The following is a 17,733-nucleotide window of genomic DNA, read 5'->3' on the forward strand; positions in this document are numbered from 1 at the left end:
AGTCTAGCATGAACAGCCCACTCATGCTGATCCCACATGCGTTCAAGGGAGTTGAGGTCAAGACTGCTGTTTTTTTTTTTTTTGTTTTGTTGTGTTTTTTTTCACAAATCTATGGAGGCAGAAATAGGTCAAACTAACTCTGGCAATTAGGAGGTAAATGTATAATCTGTCAATAAAAGTGACAGATGTTGATGCCTTTAGTCTGCTGTTTAAATCTCATTGCTTGTATTTATAGAAAAACGGTAGAGGAGAAGTGAAGGTGGGAGTGAGGCAAAAACAGATTTAAAGTTGCAACTGTGCCCAACGTTTGCTTAACCTTTCCACAACGCTAAACTTCTCAGGCTTGGCAGTACCATTTGTCTTCGACATATCTGAAAAAGAGTTCCTAAAAATGTGCAAATAAATGTTTTTTTAAAAGGAAGTTCACACAAATTATTAGAAATGTAAAAAAAAATAAAAACGATTTTTTATTAAGAATTGCACAAGCCATTGTATGTCCAGGAAGAAGAAACATCCTCGTGGTGTGGTGTCCTTGAGTTTTCCATCTGTTGCTCACAAGATCAGCAATGTTTTTCCCTCTGCTGTTTACCCTTTATCTGCCTGGTTTCTTCATAAGCCAAATAAAATGGATGTCTCAAATTCTCCTGCAGCTCAGCCTGGCAAGCAAAACTTACTGCCCAGTATTCCAGCTCTGTGCTCCAAGTTGATCCATTTATTTGCCAGTTTAAATGCCTAACTTTCTCAACACATTGCACTTTATATCTCCAGTGTATTCTTTTTGATCTATCATGGACTCAGGGTTTTATTTGGGGCATTTCTGTCAGCTGCAGCCCTTCAGCAACAGTGAGAAGTAAAAACACAGCTTATAGGTGCTAAAATACTGCTGAGGGAGTTGCACAGTCCCACAAAAGCCATGGCCAAGAAGGCTAAATTAATCGTGTAGCAAAAAGCTAAACTGACCCTGGCCTTGGTCACCTCACCTTTGCTAAAACAAACAGTGTGGGGCGCATGAATTGCCTTTTTTTTGTCACAGACTGTGTTTTTAATGGATTTAAATGTAAAAGACTGCTTAAGTATTCTAGAATTTAACTTGGAGCAATGTATCACATTCTAACTTTTAATGTTAGTAAGAGTGCATATTTTACAATCTTTTTCTAATCTCTGTCACAGTTTCTGTTCTATATTTTGCTTCTCCAAAAAAACAAAACCCAAAAAAACAAAAACAAATGCAGAAATTATGCTTTGATATTTTCTTCTTGGAGAAAACCAACCATTATCCCATTGAACCAGACGCATATTGGATTTTGCATTGGTCTCTGTTCAGTTTATTGATGGGACATATGGATAACTCCAGTGTTTTGGCAGCTGAAGAGAGAAGTATGTGTGGAACAAAAGTGTGTAATTACTTGTCTGTTTCCCTGTAATTTCTTTTCCTGAGCTCCACATTTAATTACTTTGTTCTCAGAAATGATATACTACGAGGAAAGATTGAAGGAGAAAAAAAAACAATTAGGTATTGGGGAGTGACAAGACAGCATGCAGTAAAAAGTAATGGTTTTTTTGTTGTATTTTATGTCCCAAATGATAATGTACTCATTATTTACACAAAGGTATTTCTCCTTTCTCCAGTTAATTGGACTACAGCACTCAAACATATGCACTGCAGAGGCCTGTATGAATGTATAATGTATGCAACTGAATGTAATAGGAAATTCAAGTTAGGATGTTTCTTTTAATATTTTGCTGGAGCCTACAGAAATATACAATCCATATTTTGTTTTTATTTTTCTATTAATTTTCTTTCATTCATGCATTTTAGACAGGGTTGGGGTGACTCTTTAAAATCTAAAGGGGTGGTGCAATAGGCATGTGTTGTTTCTTTTTTGTATCAACCTGAACCACACATTAGCCAAGGAAAAAGGAAAGGTGCCATCTTAACTGTTTATTTATTGCTTTAGGCCACCAAGAAAAGAAACCCCTCAGAAATAGGTGTTAACTAGAAAAAAAATAGTAAATAATAAAGTCAATATTTCTGCATTTCATTATGCTCTGGCACTGGACAGGTCTCATTCTTTTGTTCATTAACTTCTGATATACAATTTACAAGTCGTATGTGTTTGCTGGCGTAGCTGTGCTTTAGAAGCGTTAAGGGCTGCATTGATTTGTGTTACCTTGACGACTGTAACCAGAAGATTAAACAGCAAGCAATAGATCTACTAGACTACTTAATTAGTAAAGCAAAGAAGAAATCAAACTGACGGATAAATCAATAGTTGGGAAAAATGTGGGATTGTGCACTGAGACTATAACCCCTGATATACCTTAGAACCAAAACACTGGTTAAATGTCACAAGAAGGATAAAATAATGAGGTCGCAGGTAACTCAGAGGATCAGCTTAATAAAGCATGACCAACACAAGTTTCTGGAATATTCTTTTTCTTTTAACCCAACAGAGTCATTTTCTGGTGACTGTACACACATTTCTTTTTGAAATAAACTCAGTATTAGAGCATAAATGCAGGTGTGGTACCTGAAGAGATAGCAGCCAAACCAAACTCATCAGGTTGGCGGTTGGGGGCTATAGGTTCATAGGGAGATAAGTCCTCCATGTCTCCACCTGAAACAACAGCAAATAAAACAACATTCAGAATATTATTCCTGGAACCTTTTTTCTTTCTGCCTTCTTTTCACACGACATCCATTCAAAAAAGGCTAATGGTAATAGAAATCACACCATCGTCACTCCAAATAAAGGAAAACAATCATTGAAAACATGCATTTACATTGTTTTTATGCTTTCATGTGGGGATAATGTTTCGTTAAGTGTGTTATTCAAGTAAATTAAATAAGGATGTCATTCAATTTTAAATTATTTGCTTATCATAAACTGAGTGATGAGTGCTTGAATTTGCTTTTATTCATTATTTTATATGGAAACTTTGATCGTGATCCGGTCATTTCCTTTTGTTCCTGCCACAGTTTGATTTATGGAGACAACAGGGAGATGAAACCACAAACGATGCATCTCCCCAACTAACAATATGTTTCCGGGGTTGTTTGGAAAAAATAAATAAAACAAATTAGAACTCAACTGACTGAGTCCCTCCCGTGAGTCCACTTCTTAAAATTCATAGCCATTCGGTGTGATTGAGACAAACCCTCCAGTGTGTAATAGCTTTGCATTCAGATCCGAACAGAAACACAGTGAGAGTGTTGTTAGCATGGCTCGGAGGCCCACCACTACAAATGAGATAATCTGAAACATGTTGATGCAAGACTCCACTCCCACAACAAGCTATCAGTGGATCCAATCAATAGATACATCTAGTCCTAAACATGATCCACAAAGATATTCAAAACAAAGAATCAAAGCCAATAAAATGTTTTCTGGCAGGCACTTAAAGGTAAAATAGATGTGTACCTGATGCATTTGTGTTTTTTTTTTGTAGCCTGTATGTATTTCTTCCATGACAAACTTGTGCATCTGAAATATTTTTATTTCTTCTGTTTTGAAAGCAGTTTTTAAAAAAGCCACAAAGTGTTTTCAGTAGTGCAAATGTTGTACTGACAGAAGTCGGAGAATGGAAAGGAAAACCGTTTTCCATTTGCCAAAAAATAAAAAGGGAACATTTGAACTTTCAGGAGTAAACGAATTTTCAGATCTTCCCCGCATCTTTGAGGCAAACATCGCCCCAACACGACGACAGATGCTAACCTAAACAGGAGATCAAAAATTATGACTCCTAACAAGTCGAGGCTTTAAATCTCCTTTGGTTTAGATGCCACAGCCTGCGCAGGCTGAAGGAGCTCTTGAAATCAAGTGAAGCTCCTCGCCCTTAACCACAGCTGCCATTTCAATATCTGCCACTGTATCGACCACATCTGCTTCCCAAACTGCAGGCTGTGAGCACAGCTTGTTATAGGGAAGAAACTGCATATGCCATAGACTGGATAAATATTGAAACCATAACCCACAGAAGTGCTTCTTTAGCAGCTGCATGCTAAAATAACAGGGACATTACAGCCACTGCGATGATTTAAACTGTCACCTTTAGGTATGGCAATAACTTTAACCTGACCTTGCATGTTTCTCATCTAAAGCAAATATTGAGTAATACTGATAAACAGTAAAAATGAGTTCAAACTTACCCACAAAAAAATTCATGGAAATGGAATAACGCATTTAATTGCTGCTGTAGAAGTCACTGTCACAACAGGTGGAGGAGACAAACCTCGGGAGCTAATGCTACACTGGCCAAAATGCAAAGACAGCCAAATGCTTAAAGGTCACATCTTCTGGCTAAGCAGAAACAAATCACAGCAAGCACAATGGGAGCTGGAATCTGGATGCCATAAAAGGAGACAAGACACTGGTAACAGAAGAAATCCAGCGATGTAACTTCCAGTACCCCACCTGCAGAAAAAGCATTGCTCAAACATTGCCCATTACTTTTGAAGGTCAAAAGAAGAAAAAAAAAAAGTAACCTAGAGCTTTTTCTATTTTACTTTCCCAAGCCTTCAGGAACTCTGAAGCATGGACCTTGCTGTAAGACAGTCATAAATCCGATCAGAGCGAAATGAAAATTACGACTGCATTTTGAGAATAGAACCAATATGAAAACCTGTAAATCTGGTTGTGTTGACCTTTGGATTTTGTTGATGATCCTCATTTTGCCCACATAATTATTTAAAATAGTGGAAAAGAAAAAAAAAATTATTGCACAGAGGACGACAAAATGTGTCTTTCCCAAAATAATGGTCAAATGAAAAATAATATATTTTATCTTCTTTTTTTTTTTATTCTTGGCTCTACTTGTACTATTCTTTTTGCTCAAATTACTGTGAAAGGAGAACGCACAAAGGTTGAGATATATGTCAAAGAATAATAATAACTCTTGGAAGCTAACTATTTCTCATGTAATTTACTTAAAGACCATCATTTAGTCTAAAAGTAATCATTTCAAATCTCTGTATAATACAATTTTCCCCTTGTTGTAAATTCCAGTAGAAAAACAAATGTTTTGAAGCAAAAACGCGATGTTTCCTCTGATCCAACAGATCAAGCTGTACAGAGCAATCATAAAAAAGCCCTTTTTTGGCAGAGGCATTACATCGTTAAGTGCTTAACATTAATGTAGCATCTGTTATGTGGAGAAACATCTCCACAAAATCATCTGACAATAGGTTTTTGTCTGTTTAATCGAAAAGGATAAAAAAAAACTCAAACTCCAACACAATATATGGTTCATTCGTTTTAAAAGTTTTTTTTTTGTTTTTTTTTTTAATGAAACATGAAGGGAATCCTTTCTACAGTCTGAAACATTTTTGGGGTGTTAACCCCCCAGCAGGAGCCCCAAACATTAAAAAAATACTGAATTGTGAAGTCACAAAAAATTATTTTCCAAGCACCGAGGCAAAAGATGTTTTTAGCCGCAGGACTTTATGTTATAATTAAATCTCTAACCCACTTAATTTGCCCCTACACTGTTGAGCATGATCAGCAGAGCCAAGGCAGACAAGCCGTTGTACCAAAATACCACTTGTACAGGAAGAAGATGGATGGTTTTCAGAAACCGATACATGTAAATACTAATTCATTTCATGCAGCATCAGTGAATTTAAGAAATATTCATTGTTTTGGAGAGTGCCATTTGTTAATTAAATTGTCAAACTGTAAGAAATTAAGCCCCTTTTGCAAATCTTTGCTTAAGTTTTTGTCCATCCAAAGGAAATAGGGCCACCACTGCTTTCATGTTTTTAATCTTGCATTTTTGTTTGGTTCGCTGTAGCGCGTGGCTCCCACATGCTTGATACAGAAAACATGCCGCTTTTTATTGCAGCAGGTTAAAGACGCCACATCTGCTCTGGTGTCACTGCATCTGCGCAGCTTGATACCAAATTCCTGCTTCTGCAGGGTTATGATTGAACCTTTTAGATTGACCTCACCATGTTTACAAAAGTGCTGCCTAAAAAAGTTGAAGATCACCAGATCAGACAACTTTTGAATCGCATCTTAAAGTACCTTTGTGCATTTGCTCTGCATCTGAGGATGGCATATGGGAATTCACTTTTTATGCCATTAAGATAAAATGCATTGATTTCCCTCCACCCTGCTCTCTACGTCCTCCGCTTATTTCCACAAAAGAAAGATAAGGCAATGTGATACAACCAATGCACGTTTTCCTTTTTTTCTTTCCTTTTTTTGTATTAAAATTGTGTTTAACCGAACACAGGCATAAATGCAGCTTACGGCTCAGCTTTTGAAGTGTTATTGACATTTTAAACTCAATTTCAGACCTTACAAATAGAATATTGGATTAGCTCTGAATAATGTTTCAAGTCACAATTCCATTTCAGCATGGCGTGGTGGGCAAATGCAGCATGAGGATATGGGCTGAAATTTTTCAAGTCTGGTTTAGCTATGGGAATGTTATATTAATATTAAACAAAATGCCCTTGGTTCTAGTCTACACTTAAGCTAAATATCTAACATTTATGCTAAGAGTAATTATTATTGGAAGGCTAGACAAAAAAACTTGAAAAGAAGGCAGTAAACAATCTAAATGTCCCTTTGAGAGCAAACTTCAATGATTGCTGTATCGAGAACTCATTCATATACAGGCTGTTTCATCAGGCAGACAGGCCATGTACTTGAGTTCCACAATGTTCATTCCTTCTGTGCTTCTGTGAACCTTTTTCTGCGGGAAGTGACTTATAATGACCAACATCATGATAGTATTCAGTGAGCATAATGGTGTGTCACTCACTCTCACCTTTGACAGAGAGCTGGAGAGCTCAGCAAGCCATAAAAGGCTAATTTAAACCTTTCTATTCCGTCCTTATTTCACCTGCGTGTCACATTCTACACCAGCCACATGGTGAATGGGCGGTTCAGCTCGCATCCCCGAAAGCCATCAGGCAGATTTACGAGGATCAACAGTCATCAAATCATCAAATTTCACTCATACTTTTCACATTTTAGGCTAAAGATTACAATGGAGTCGGGGGGGTTGGAAAACACAAGAATTATACCTGAAGGACCCTATTGATCTTGTCCAGAGGTTATTGATAAGACCCTTCATCTGAAGATGAAGAAGCCACCTGTGAGTGCTTCAAATAAAGGAAAGGAAGCAGCAGAGGACGTATTCAGCATGCAGGAGCCCACTCACCTTCCCGAGGCCGTCCTCTCCAACACTCGGGCCTGCTGGAAAAATGTTCTGCTTATGACTCTGGATGGGTAAGGTAATAGCCAGTGACTGCTACCATTGCTCATAGTAATGATGGTTTCACCCAGGAATACCTTTACAACCAAAACCCACCCCCCACCCATCCAAGATTCTCTCCTTCTTCCTCAGATACTTTGGTTTCCTGTCCTTCTCCCTTAAATTTCTCTCTGTCCTCATCATTTATCTGCTCCTCAGCCTCACCTCCTGTTTTCCCTCTTGCTCTCTCCATTACCGTTTCCCAGCCGGAGTCTAACATGATGTGCACAGCATTCTTATGGACTGCACGCTTTTTTTTTGTGCCTTCCCTCGGCTTTAGGACCCAACTTACAGCACTAGAATAACTTAGCAGCATTAAAAAAAACAGGACCTTTGAAATGCTGACATTAATAAAAATGTAGTGTAACTCACTCCACACAATCGTCTTGTATTCTCATCATTTCCTGTAAAGATACAATCTCCTCTAACAATGAGCTGCAGAGAACTGGCGCGAAGCCTCAATGGGGGCTCTTTCCTCCTTTTGCAGTGAAACTTGGCTCAGCTCATTAAATGGCACAACTACGAATACTTACTACTACTTAGAGACCCAGGCTGCTGTTTCTTAGGAAAGGCTATGAAATAATGTGTGTTGAACATACAGAGTCGATCGTTTAAATTACCACGTCCCCTATAAAGTTGTATTCACACGAGACTCAAGGCACAATGGAAAGAGAACCGTATCCACCAATGCTGTATCCCTGTGCGAGGCAGCCAATATTTCTTTCTTAGTAATTACATTTTTTATAGATTCAAACTACTATATAGACCTCTTCACCTCACACCAGCCCATTCAGGGCAGGCATTAGCCATTATCCATCAAGGCCGCAGGCATTGACAAATTGAATTCAGCATCTACTTTCTGTTAGAAAACACAATTAACAGGTCACTGTTACTAATGATTTAGAGACCAGCGCTAGAGGATCCTTCAGATGAGTGTCTTAAGCCTCTGTTAAGCCTGTGGTACAGAGGAGTAAAGGCAAACGCTGTTAATCAAAAAAGGGGTCTGAATCCACATCACAGCAATAAGATCTGTTGTATAGTTGGTTCATGTATATGAGTATGTATGATCTTATGTCTGGCCGTGGAAAGACTCAGGTAAGTCAATAACCCCTGTTTTGCTACGTCCTCTTAAGTGGGACTAGCCAGCAGCTGGCGGGGTAAGGGGAAGGGGATAGATGTATCCCAGAGGCAGAGGACGCCCGGATTTGGAGACTTTCTGCCCATGCACGTGCTGAGAGAATCCCCTTGAGTCTTGCTTCTAACTATGACAAAAGTCAAGACCTGGGGGGTTTAAACCCCTAGGCATAGGAACTGGAGTTCTTGCTCTTGCAAACCAAGTCACACTGCATTTTTCACTGTCATCTTTGGTAACTGGTCATCTAGAATTGTAACTTCATTCCCTTTTTTTTCCGTGTACAGATTCCACCTTCAATCTACCTCCTCCCCCTGATAGGTGGTGGATCCCAGACTGTCATTTTCTTCCTTCTTTTCATTCCTTTTCTAATCTGTTGTTTTTGTTCTTCACTTTTTCTCTCCCCCTTCTGTTGTAATATGCTGTTAAAATATCTGCAGCTCTTTTGCCCATTTAACTTCTTACCTGTCCAGTTTGTAGCATTGGTTTGAAAGAAATAAAGATAAGTTCAAAGCACAAAAGGGGTTTATATAACCATACCCCTGACGTGTTGAAAAGATAGTTTACTTAGCTGCTTTTGCTTTTGTAAACTGTCAAACATAGGTAGGCCTCATGTTTTCTCTTTTTTTCCAGCAGCTAAAAATGTATTTATCCCCAAAGGAAAATTATGGCATTTCAATGGTAAGTCATTCCCAAAAGGCAAACCCCATTAAAGTGAAAACAGCAGAAAGGTACCGTTTGTTTGCAATAGCTGCATTACCGCATTAAAGCTGAAATACCAATTGACCAAAGAAAATATCATTTTATGATTATACTTTGCAGAGCCTGTGCGGTATTGTCCATTGCGTTTCCCCCTTTACAGCATTTTTCTTTCTAAAATCTTTCCAAACACAGCCTTTTTATATATATATATATATATATATATATATATATATAAACTTGTTTAGCTTCTTGGAGTCACCAGCTGTGTGTTTTACACGAAACAACAAAAAACAAAACATTCAGAAAAATCCTTATTTAAATGTGCTAATGAGCGAGTAACAATGAAGAAAAACCTTTCAGTTGGCTTATACTAAGCCTGGTGTAATGTAATAAAGCAATTGTAAATATATAAAATTTACCACAACAAATATAATGTATGCAGTAGGGATCCAACAATTCGTTGTAATGGTGTTTGGCATCCTGTGGCATCTCTGAGGGGTTTTTTGACCAGAAAAAAACAGCTGACTAATAAATGAAAGAGGGAAATTTCCTTTTTTATTTTGTGTGATCTGTAATTAAGATTAAAATATCATTTTATGATTATACTTTGCAGAACCTGTGCAGTATTGTCCATTGCGTTTCCCCCTTTTGCAGCATTTTTCTTTCTAAAATCTGTTTCCAGACTCTTTCCAAACAGTATATATATATACATCAACTTGTTTAGTTTCTTGGAGTTACCAGCTGTGAGGCTGCTGCCCAGATGACAACATATATAACTGCACTCTACAAACTTGAAAAACTATCTCCAACATCTTACTGCAAGCATTAAAGAACCCTTGAAATGTTTTCATGAGGGAGTTGTGTTGATCCTAGAAGATAACCGTAACTGTTATCAGCGAGTTTTCCTTCACGATTTCTGTATTTTCATCCTTTGAGACGAGGTGAAACTAGTTTGGGACCACAAATGGATTTTTACCCAGACAACACGCTGCAATGAAAATATGACAATGGAGCTATTTATAGAGGGAGGAGAGCTAACTCTCCTTCTTTTGAATCTGTGGTGCTTCAGTGTTTGCAGGAAGATGCTGCCTAGCTTTTCTAAGGCTGAGGTGGAGTGGACAGCTTTCTTTAAAGCATTCTGTTGGACAGCAACATTAAAGTAAGCCTTGAAGCAAACAAAAGAAAGAAAGACAACTGGCTCTTTCTGAAGGAAGATGAGTATTATAAAAGTTGCTGAACTTAATTTGCAACAAAGCACAGCCTGAGTGATATTATAATACAGCAGCACAACAGTATATCTTCAGTCGGAGGCTTAATATGCTGCAGTAGGAAGATTTTTCTGTCCAATGCAATTAACTTTTACAAACCCTTTCTTCACCAAGTAAGGAAACTCCTTGAGGGTGAAATGCCTGATATGCTTCATTCCTCTTTCGTCTTTAATTTCTCATTTTTGCTTTTAGTTTTGGTCAATAGTGGACTACAACAGTTTATTTTCCCTTAAGGGTTATTAAAATGCTCAATTCAACACATAATTGTCATCTCTAAAATGACTCAGTCTTATTATTGCAGAACCAAAGTAAATTATAGTTGCACCCCTGGAAAATGACACACTACACCTTAAGAGCCTTTACGGTTGGGTGTTTTGTACTGAATTCAGTTGGCTAAAGGGTCTCTTTGCAAACTCTTGACTGCGCTTTCAAATATGGGTTTCAGAGATCAAACTGAGGGAGAAGCTGACTTCCGAGAAGTGCATCTGTAGCGTTTAATATAACACAAAGGTTTTATGAACAAGCTTATTTCATCACTCCGGCATCCTACATTTCCTTTTATCATAAAATTAGCTCTGACAAAGAACAAGTGAGGGCGTTGTGTCTATCGTCGTCTCACGCACTGAAAGTTCCTTTCCAGTCCGGCATGTCATAAAGAATAAAAGTTGAGTGGAAGAAGCTAATTCAATCAAGGGCCAAAGTGAACATTCAATAAAATACTCTTTAATTTGTCTGTCGGTTTATACTAAAAGGAAAAAAATAAAAAAGTGCTAGAAATAGAGAGTCAATACTTTCTATTTTGAAACTTTGACTGTCTTTCATTCTTTAGCACCATTATAGTGTGAAGTAGGGATGCAACAATTTACTTTCCCCGCAATTCAGGTCAAATCTTGGTTTTTGGGTCACAGCTTTGTTTTGTTTGTGTTTTACAAGAAACAAAAAAAAAAAATTCATAAAAATCCTTATGCAAATGTGCTAATGAGCAAGTAACAAGTATGCAGTAGGGATGCAACAATTTATTGTAATGGTGTTTGGCATCCTGTGGCATCTCTGAGGGGTTTTTCTGACCAGAAAAAAACAGCTGACTAATAAATGAAAGAGTGAAAATTTTCTTTTTTAATTCTGTGATCTCTAATTAAGTCACATTCCCTCAAGTTTAATTTTTCCCTGATTTTGTGCACTCCTTTCATCGCTCATATAAATATTGGATTACAACATGGATATCCTGATTTCAAAAAAACTTTTAAATATTCATAGCCCCACATAAATGAAACATTAAAACAGTTTTACCTAAACTACACATTTTATACTGTTTTGTAACGCTCAGGGTGAGTCTTGCAGTGAATCACAAAAGCATTGTTCCAGATGATTACAGGATCATTTTTCAGTGAATATCAAAGGTAATTCAATCAATGAACACATCAATGAGCTGTTTCATTGCAGCACTGATCAAGGACGCCTCTGGGCTGACAGTCGGGTGCATTTTAGACACTAAAGCCATTGAAAGTTAACAAATGAGGACAAAATGTATAAAATCGTTTTAATTTGGAACAAAAGCAAAGTGGCACGCAAGGTCCAAGTATACTATAGGTAGTTTCTTTCACCAAAGAAAAAAAAGTTTTTAATTGAACTAACGTTTTCGGTAAAGTTAAAAGTTGGCAAATTAATCCAAAAGTATTCAAATGTTCATGTAATTTAGTAATCCATTCTACATTGTAGAGTTTTTAAATCTGTCTTATCTTAGCATACAGGACCAACAAACTCTCATGGCCATGGCAGACGCCTCCCCCAGCAACAAGAATCAGAATGCTTACTATTATACTATTAGCATCTGGCATAAAACTAAGTGTTGCTGGAAGTATCACAAGTGTAAAGCTTCAGGTGAACATGCTGATGCAAGACGCTCTAAGAGCACATTCAATTCACAGTCGCATCAAACTATTTTGGAAGAGTTTCCCTTGGCTTACATTTTAAAAAGTTTATGTGTCTGAAGGAGACGTGCATTACTGCCTGCCACAAATTGATTTTTTTGGGGGTTAGAAAAATAACCAATGAATTATTTCTTCTTTTTGAGAGCAGACCTTAAAATCCTTGCAGAAGTATGTTTTGAACACTGATAACTATTTGCTTTTTAGTGGTTTGAGTTAAATGGTAATATCATTAGTGACTTTTTCGACTGCAGGCTAAAATGAAAAAAAAAAGGAAAAATAACATTGTGCGATAAATGAATTGATTGCAGCGCAGCTTTTCCGTGCCATCTACAGACCCTTTTCAAAGCGGTTTTGCACCATTTCAAGTGGGTCTACTGGGAGTTGGCCTGTTGTGTTTGTTCCCAGAGATGGATGTTGTACATAGATTGTTTCCAGTTAACAAATCCTGCTTGACTGCACAATGGATGTGATTAGATTAAAGCTTCACTGTAAGAGCTTTTTCTTCGTGTTAAAGCTGGTTTTGTCTCCAAGGGTGACAGAGCATAAACAGCACACCTCATTCAGAAACAAACACATGAACTCATGAAGGCCCAAATGCAGCCCATTCAGGCTGGGAAACCGGAAAACCTGCACAGTGCATTCAAGCACAAACACTTCAGGTCTTTTCATGCAAGTGTCCTGGCATATTAGCCCAAAAAAGATGTCCTCATTAAGTCGATGCTGTTCCCCTTTAGTCATACATAGAGACCCAACAGAGGCAGTGCTGAGCTGAATCACGCCGTTCATGTAAAGGGTAAATCAGGGTGTCTTCTGCTTAAAGAAATGCATGCCAATTTGGCTGTAATTAACCTCCATCCTCAGTTCAGGGGTGTACCATCTTTAATTCCTTCATTTCTAAAATAAAAAACTGGACCATGGTGTACATAGGAGATGCAGCAAACCCAGCTTTAACAGCACACAGAGATTTGTATCTCTTTCCCCTGCACTAATATGAGAAATCCTGTGCTGTCTCCAGTCTATCGAAGTGTAACTGGTGCTTTGAGCAATCAGCTGAGTGAATCATTTCACAAATCACCACACATAAGCCAAGAATGTTCAAAGCTCGGAGGCTGTGTGACATTTCCACCAATACCCTTCACAGCAAAATAACAGAGACGATTAAGATGCTCAAAAATGACAGCAACACATGTTCACTATAAGGTTGTGAGCATTATACATGTTTTAGGCTAAGGTCCCCTTCAGGTCCAAACCACCCAAGGTGTAAAATCAAATTTGCACCTAAATATGACCCTAAATTGATGGAAGCTTCAGCGTAAAAACCAAAAAGTTTCAACAAGAGTGCAATTTATGTCCTGCGTAAGTGGACACATAAGGACCGCTGTACTATATGAGCGTAACTTAATTACAGGGTAAAATGGAACACTTTGCTTGAAAACCAATAAGTTTGCTGTAAGAGGTCCACCTAATGTAATTCCATTACAGCTCCATTATATGTGAAGGGTGAGAAAAGTAGCAAAGCATGTATTTTTCATCAGGCTTGTATAGGGCAGTGAGACGACAGGAAGAAGTATGATGACATCCATTTTCTTTAAAAAAAAATAGAAAAACATAACTTGATGGGAATGTTCCCATTTTATGTCATCTTTCAAAATAATGGCATTGCAAAAAAAGATGTACATAAAGGTACAGGTTATGCGCTGCAGATGTGTAAATGCATCTTGCTGTGTACGTGAGGGTTTTGCAGCACATACTTAGTTATAAAGTCACTGCTTGTGATATAAACTACAGTGGAAAATCATATTGTTTTTAATAAATAACAAATTCAGTTAATTTTACTACCAATTGGGACTATGTTTATAGACCATAAGAAGTACCCTGATGCTTTTTGTGAACCAGATGACCATCTGCTACCTACCTTCATTAAGTCCCATGTGGATGGTCCAGTAGTTCTGCAGACACTGCAGCTCCTTTTTCATGCCCCTCTTGCAGCGGCAGTCATACAAAGGGCTAACCAGCAACACCTCCAGGGCAGCCTGGCATTCCTTGTTGTTGTCCAGCATGGTTTCCTTCTCTTTGCCCACAAGGCACTGGCGCATCACCCGGTACCGAGAGCTGCAGTGAGGGTTCTGGTTGCACATTTCGCTCGCCTGGATGCAGTCCACCCACTCGGGCTGAGCTTCCAGCTCAGAGCCGGTGTTTGGAGCTCCCGTGGGCCAGGTGGCCAAAGATGAGGACAGAGCTGAGGGGCCATCCGAGGAATTCGTCTCCTCATCTGAATGGGGAAAAGGAGAAACATTTTAAACTGGAACCCAATTCTGTCTGAGCAGCGGCAAGTGATTTTGCATTTAACCTGTATTCATTTGCAGCACAACATGTTTGGTGACCTCTGACCTATAGACACAGCACAAAAGTATTTCTGCAAACACACTTTTTTTCAGCTGATTCCTATTTTATGATGCATCTGTTTTAGGATGGGTTTTGTTTATTCATATTTAGTTGTATAAATTACCTGTTTGCCGTAACCTGCACAGACTGAAGCACCAGAAGGAGTTAGGACTAAAGATCTGAAGAACTAAGTCAATATAGAGTAATCATTTCACGTATAACAAACACCTAATCAATAATTACTCCTAATTTGAATCTCTATAAGAAGAAAATTAGATTACAACGAGTAAATTGTGATCCAGTGTTGGGCTGTTTGACAGGATGCATCTCCAAACGCGCCTTCCCTCAGACCTCAGAAGGACCCAGTTAAAGTGCAAGGGAGACCCCTTGTGGTGACATTGTGCAATGACAGACGAGGCGCTTTGCAGTGGAGCAGCGGGGGGGGGGGGGGGGGGGGGGGGGGGGCTGCGGGAAGTTAAAAAATCTCATATTGCATTTTCATTTTGACCAGAAGCCCAATGGTGTTTCCAGGTTGCAGGAATGATAAAGATCATCAAGAGTATGTTGCATGAAAAAAAGCTAAAATACTCTTCTTTTTTTGAAATAAATTTAATTTACTTTTCCTGCAAGTATAAAAAATAAATAAACATTTCTTAGAAATATTTATTCGGTCTTCAAATATAACTCACATTGCAAGTGATTTTTAAATACTAACACTTGAATAACATCTGTCCTGTTACATCCCAATACATGCACCTCTTACCTAAGAGCAGCAGAAAGATGCAGAAGCACATCCACACAGCGCTGGACTTCATATTGGACTCGGCTGAAAGCAATGACTGGGAGTCCAGTTAGACTAAAATATCCAGCTGTTCGGAGGTTATTTCCTTACTTTGGATCCTGGACCTATGAAAAACCAATATCCTCATTCGAACAGAAGCAACAGAGCAATTCTCTGGAAAACAATAATCCACAATCTTTGAACTGTTTTTGCAAACAGAGAGAGAAAAAATCTCCTAAATATTCAAATGCAGTCTGTCAGTCCATGGGGATAGTTTCTGGGGTCCGTTTGCGCAGCGTTCATGCCGACCAAACTACTGAGACTTGATGTGTCCGCATAATAGCGGGTTCAGATGGACCGCTCTTCTTCTGCTCCTCCACTGACTGTGTCCACAAAACAGTTTGCTGGATGCACTGGAATGGCTTGAAAATGCCCCCAAAGGGCAGAAAAACAACTCCTCTGAAAGTGTTCAAAACGGCTCATGAATTGTTTTCCCCCTTTCCACGCTGGTTCCCGAAAGCTGTGCGCTCCTCTATATCTATGGTGTGAACACTCCTTTTTCTCAGACTGCGTGCGTGTCGAGGCACCACAGCACTTTATAAAGAGAGAACAGCCACTGACAGCCGACAGAGGGCGCTGTTGGGGGATGCTCGCGCTTGGAAAGGGGTTGTGCGCAGGTTCCCACATCAGAAACGCTGTTCTGCAATTCCCTTGGAGCATTTTTTTTATTTCTTATAGAAATTCGTGGTACAAATGTTTTTTACACATTTGTCATCTTTTCTGTGGAGTTTTAAGTTCTAATGGACAGATGGATACATTTGCAATAAAGAAAATAATGATCTAAAAGTAAATATGAACAGCAATGAATTCAACATCACAGCAAATCCCTTTTGGAAAAGTAAGAAAATCTCTTCAAGTTTGCATGTCACATTAGGGTTAAATTATCTTAGCCTATACAGACGCAGTGAAAGAGCTGAACATCTTATTTTCACCAGATCAAAAGGCGTGCTGAAAAACTCTTCTACAGCTTCCACTTGTGAGGAAATGAGCCCACAACAGCAAAATCTGACATTTTTCAAAGTGGCTTTGCATCAAACAGAGAGACTTCTGCGCTTGATAATGGTGCCCCTGCAGTAAATGTCATAAATCTTTACACATTTGGAAAACAAAGTCTCTAGTCAGAGGAGATGACAGTGACAAAATGCATGGCCACTGGCTCATAAGGATGCTTGTCTGTCAGCTGAGGCTTCCATCCAAGGAGGGAAAGAACTCCTCATTATAGTGGGAGCATCAGACACATGTGGTCTTTATTGGTGCTGGCGTCCTACTGCCCCTTGAGTTTGAACTCTGTGTTATGAGAACAAGGTGACGCATCACCCAGTTCATACTTAGATTATAAAATCATCGGTTTTCAAAAAGCAGTGCACCTATTTTGTAATGATTTCTTCAGCGTTTGACCATCTTGTCTCTTATTTTCCCGTTAACAACGTTATAATTGGCATGGCTGGTAACAAAAGAGCTGTTTTCTTCCATTATTTCACATTTCATGCTGTAACATCAAAAACAATGAAATCCACTTAAATCTGGATTGATATTTTTTTCCCCCCACTTGTCCAGGTCTTTGGTTGGAATTTATCCTCGTTGACGTTAACCCCCTCTGCGAGTATTTAATTGCCCCTCACTGTCTTCATAAAGCATCTGCAGTTTTTTTTTTTTTTTTTAATGTGCACAATTACAGAGAGCTGCATTCGCTTCATACGCTCCACCATTAATAAACATATGCTTGTGTGTGCTGCAGGGACTATGCACATAATCTATACGCCACATAACTGTGCTGTTTTCAGAAGACTCAAGACTGTGACAGAGTTGGAAGGCGGGGGTGACAAATCTGGATATGGAAGACATTGTTCTCCCTACTCAGAGTAATCACTCGCTGTCTGTGAGAAGTGTGTCTAATATGGTGAATATAGATGGTATCATTATGAATGCATGGGATATGAAATAATAATACAGATAACTGTCAAAGTTAAGACCCAGAGCAAAGCTCTCCATTGAGCAGGAGAAAAGGGTGGGGGTTTGAGTACAGGCTAACCGTGCTGAACCGAGGAGCTTAAATATTCTGGAACTGTCACTTTGGATGACAAACTTGTGGGCCAAAATGAGTGCTCTGCTAAAGTGGTTTTTTTTCCCCCTCTGAGGGTCACTATGCTTGACCCCCACAGACTGCAGTACTTTTAGCCATTCAATTTTTGTTCATTCTGTCGAACAAAA

General features: G+C 38.7%; 1 protein-coding gene across 1 annotated transcript in view; it reads right to left on the reverse strand.

The window, feature by feature from the left end:
• LOC101170596 (GDNF family receptor alpha-2) overlaps window positions 1–16,042 on the reverse strand; it is a 50,278-nt gene extending 34,236 nt beyond the window's left edge. The window contains exons 1-3 of the mRNA XM_004072656.4: window positions 15,445–16,042; window positions 14,212–14,568; window positions 2,532–2,618 (exon numbers count right to left, since the gene is read on the reverse strand). Of these exons, the coding sequence (XP_004072704.1) occupies window positions 2,532–2,618; window positions 14,212–14,568; window positions 15,445–15,496 (496 nt within the window). The 5' untranslated portion in view covers window positions 15,497–16,042. The remainder of the gene's footprint in view (window positions 1–2,531; window positions 2,619–14,211; window positions 14,569–15,444) is intronic.
• Window positions 16,043–17,733: the final 1,691 nt, after the last annotated feature.

The sequence above is a fragment of the Oryzias latipes genome, chromosome 9 (assembly GCF_002234675.1).
Source record: "Oryzias latipes chromosome 9, ASM223467v1".
Lineage (NCBI taxonomy): Eukaryota > Metazoa > Chordata > Actinopteri > Beloniformes > Adrianichthyidae > Oryzias > Oryzias latipes.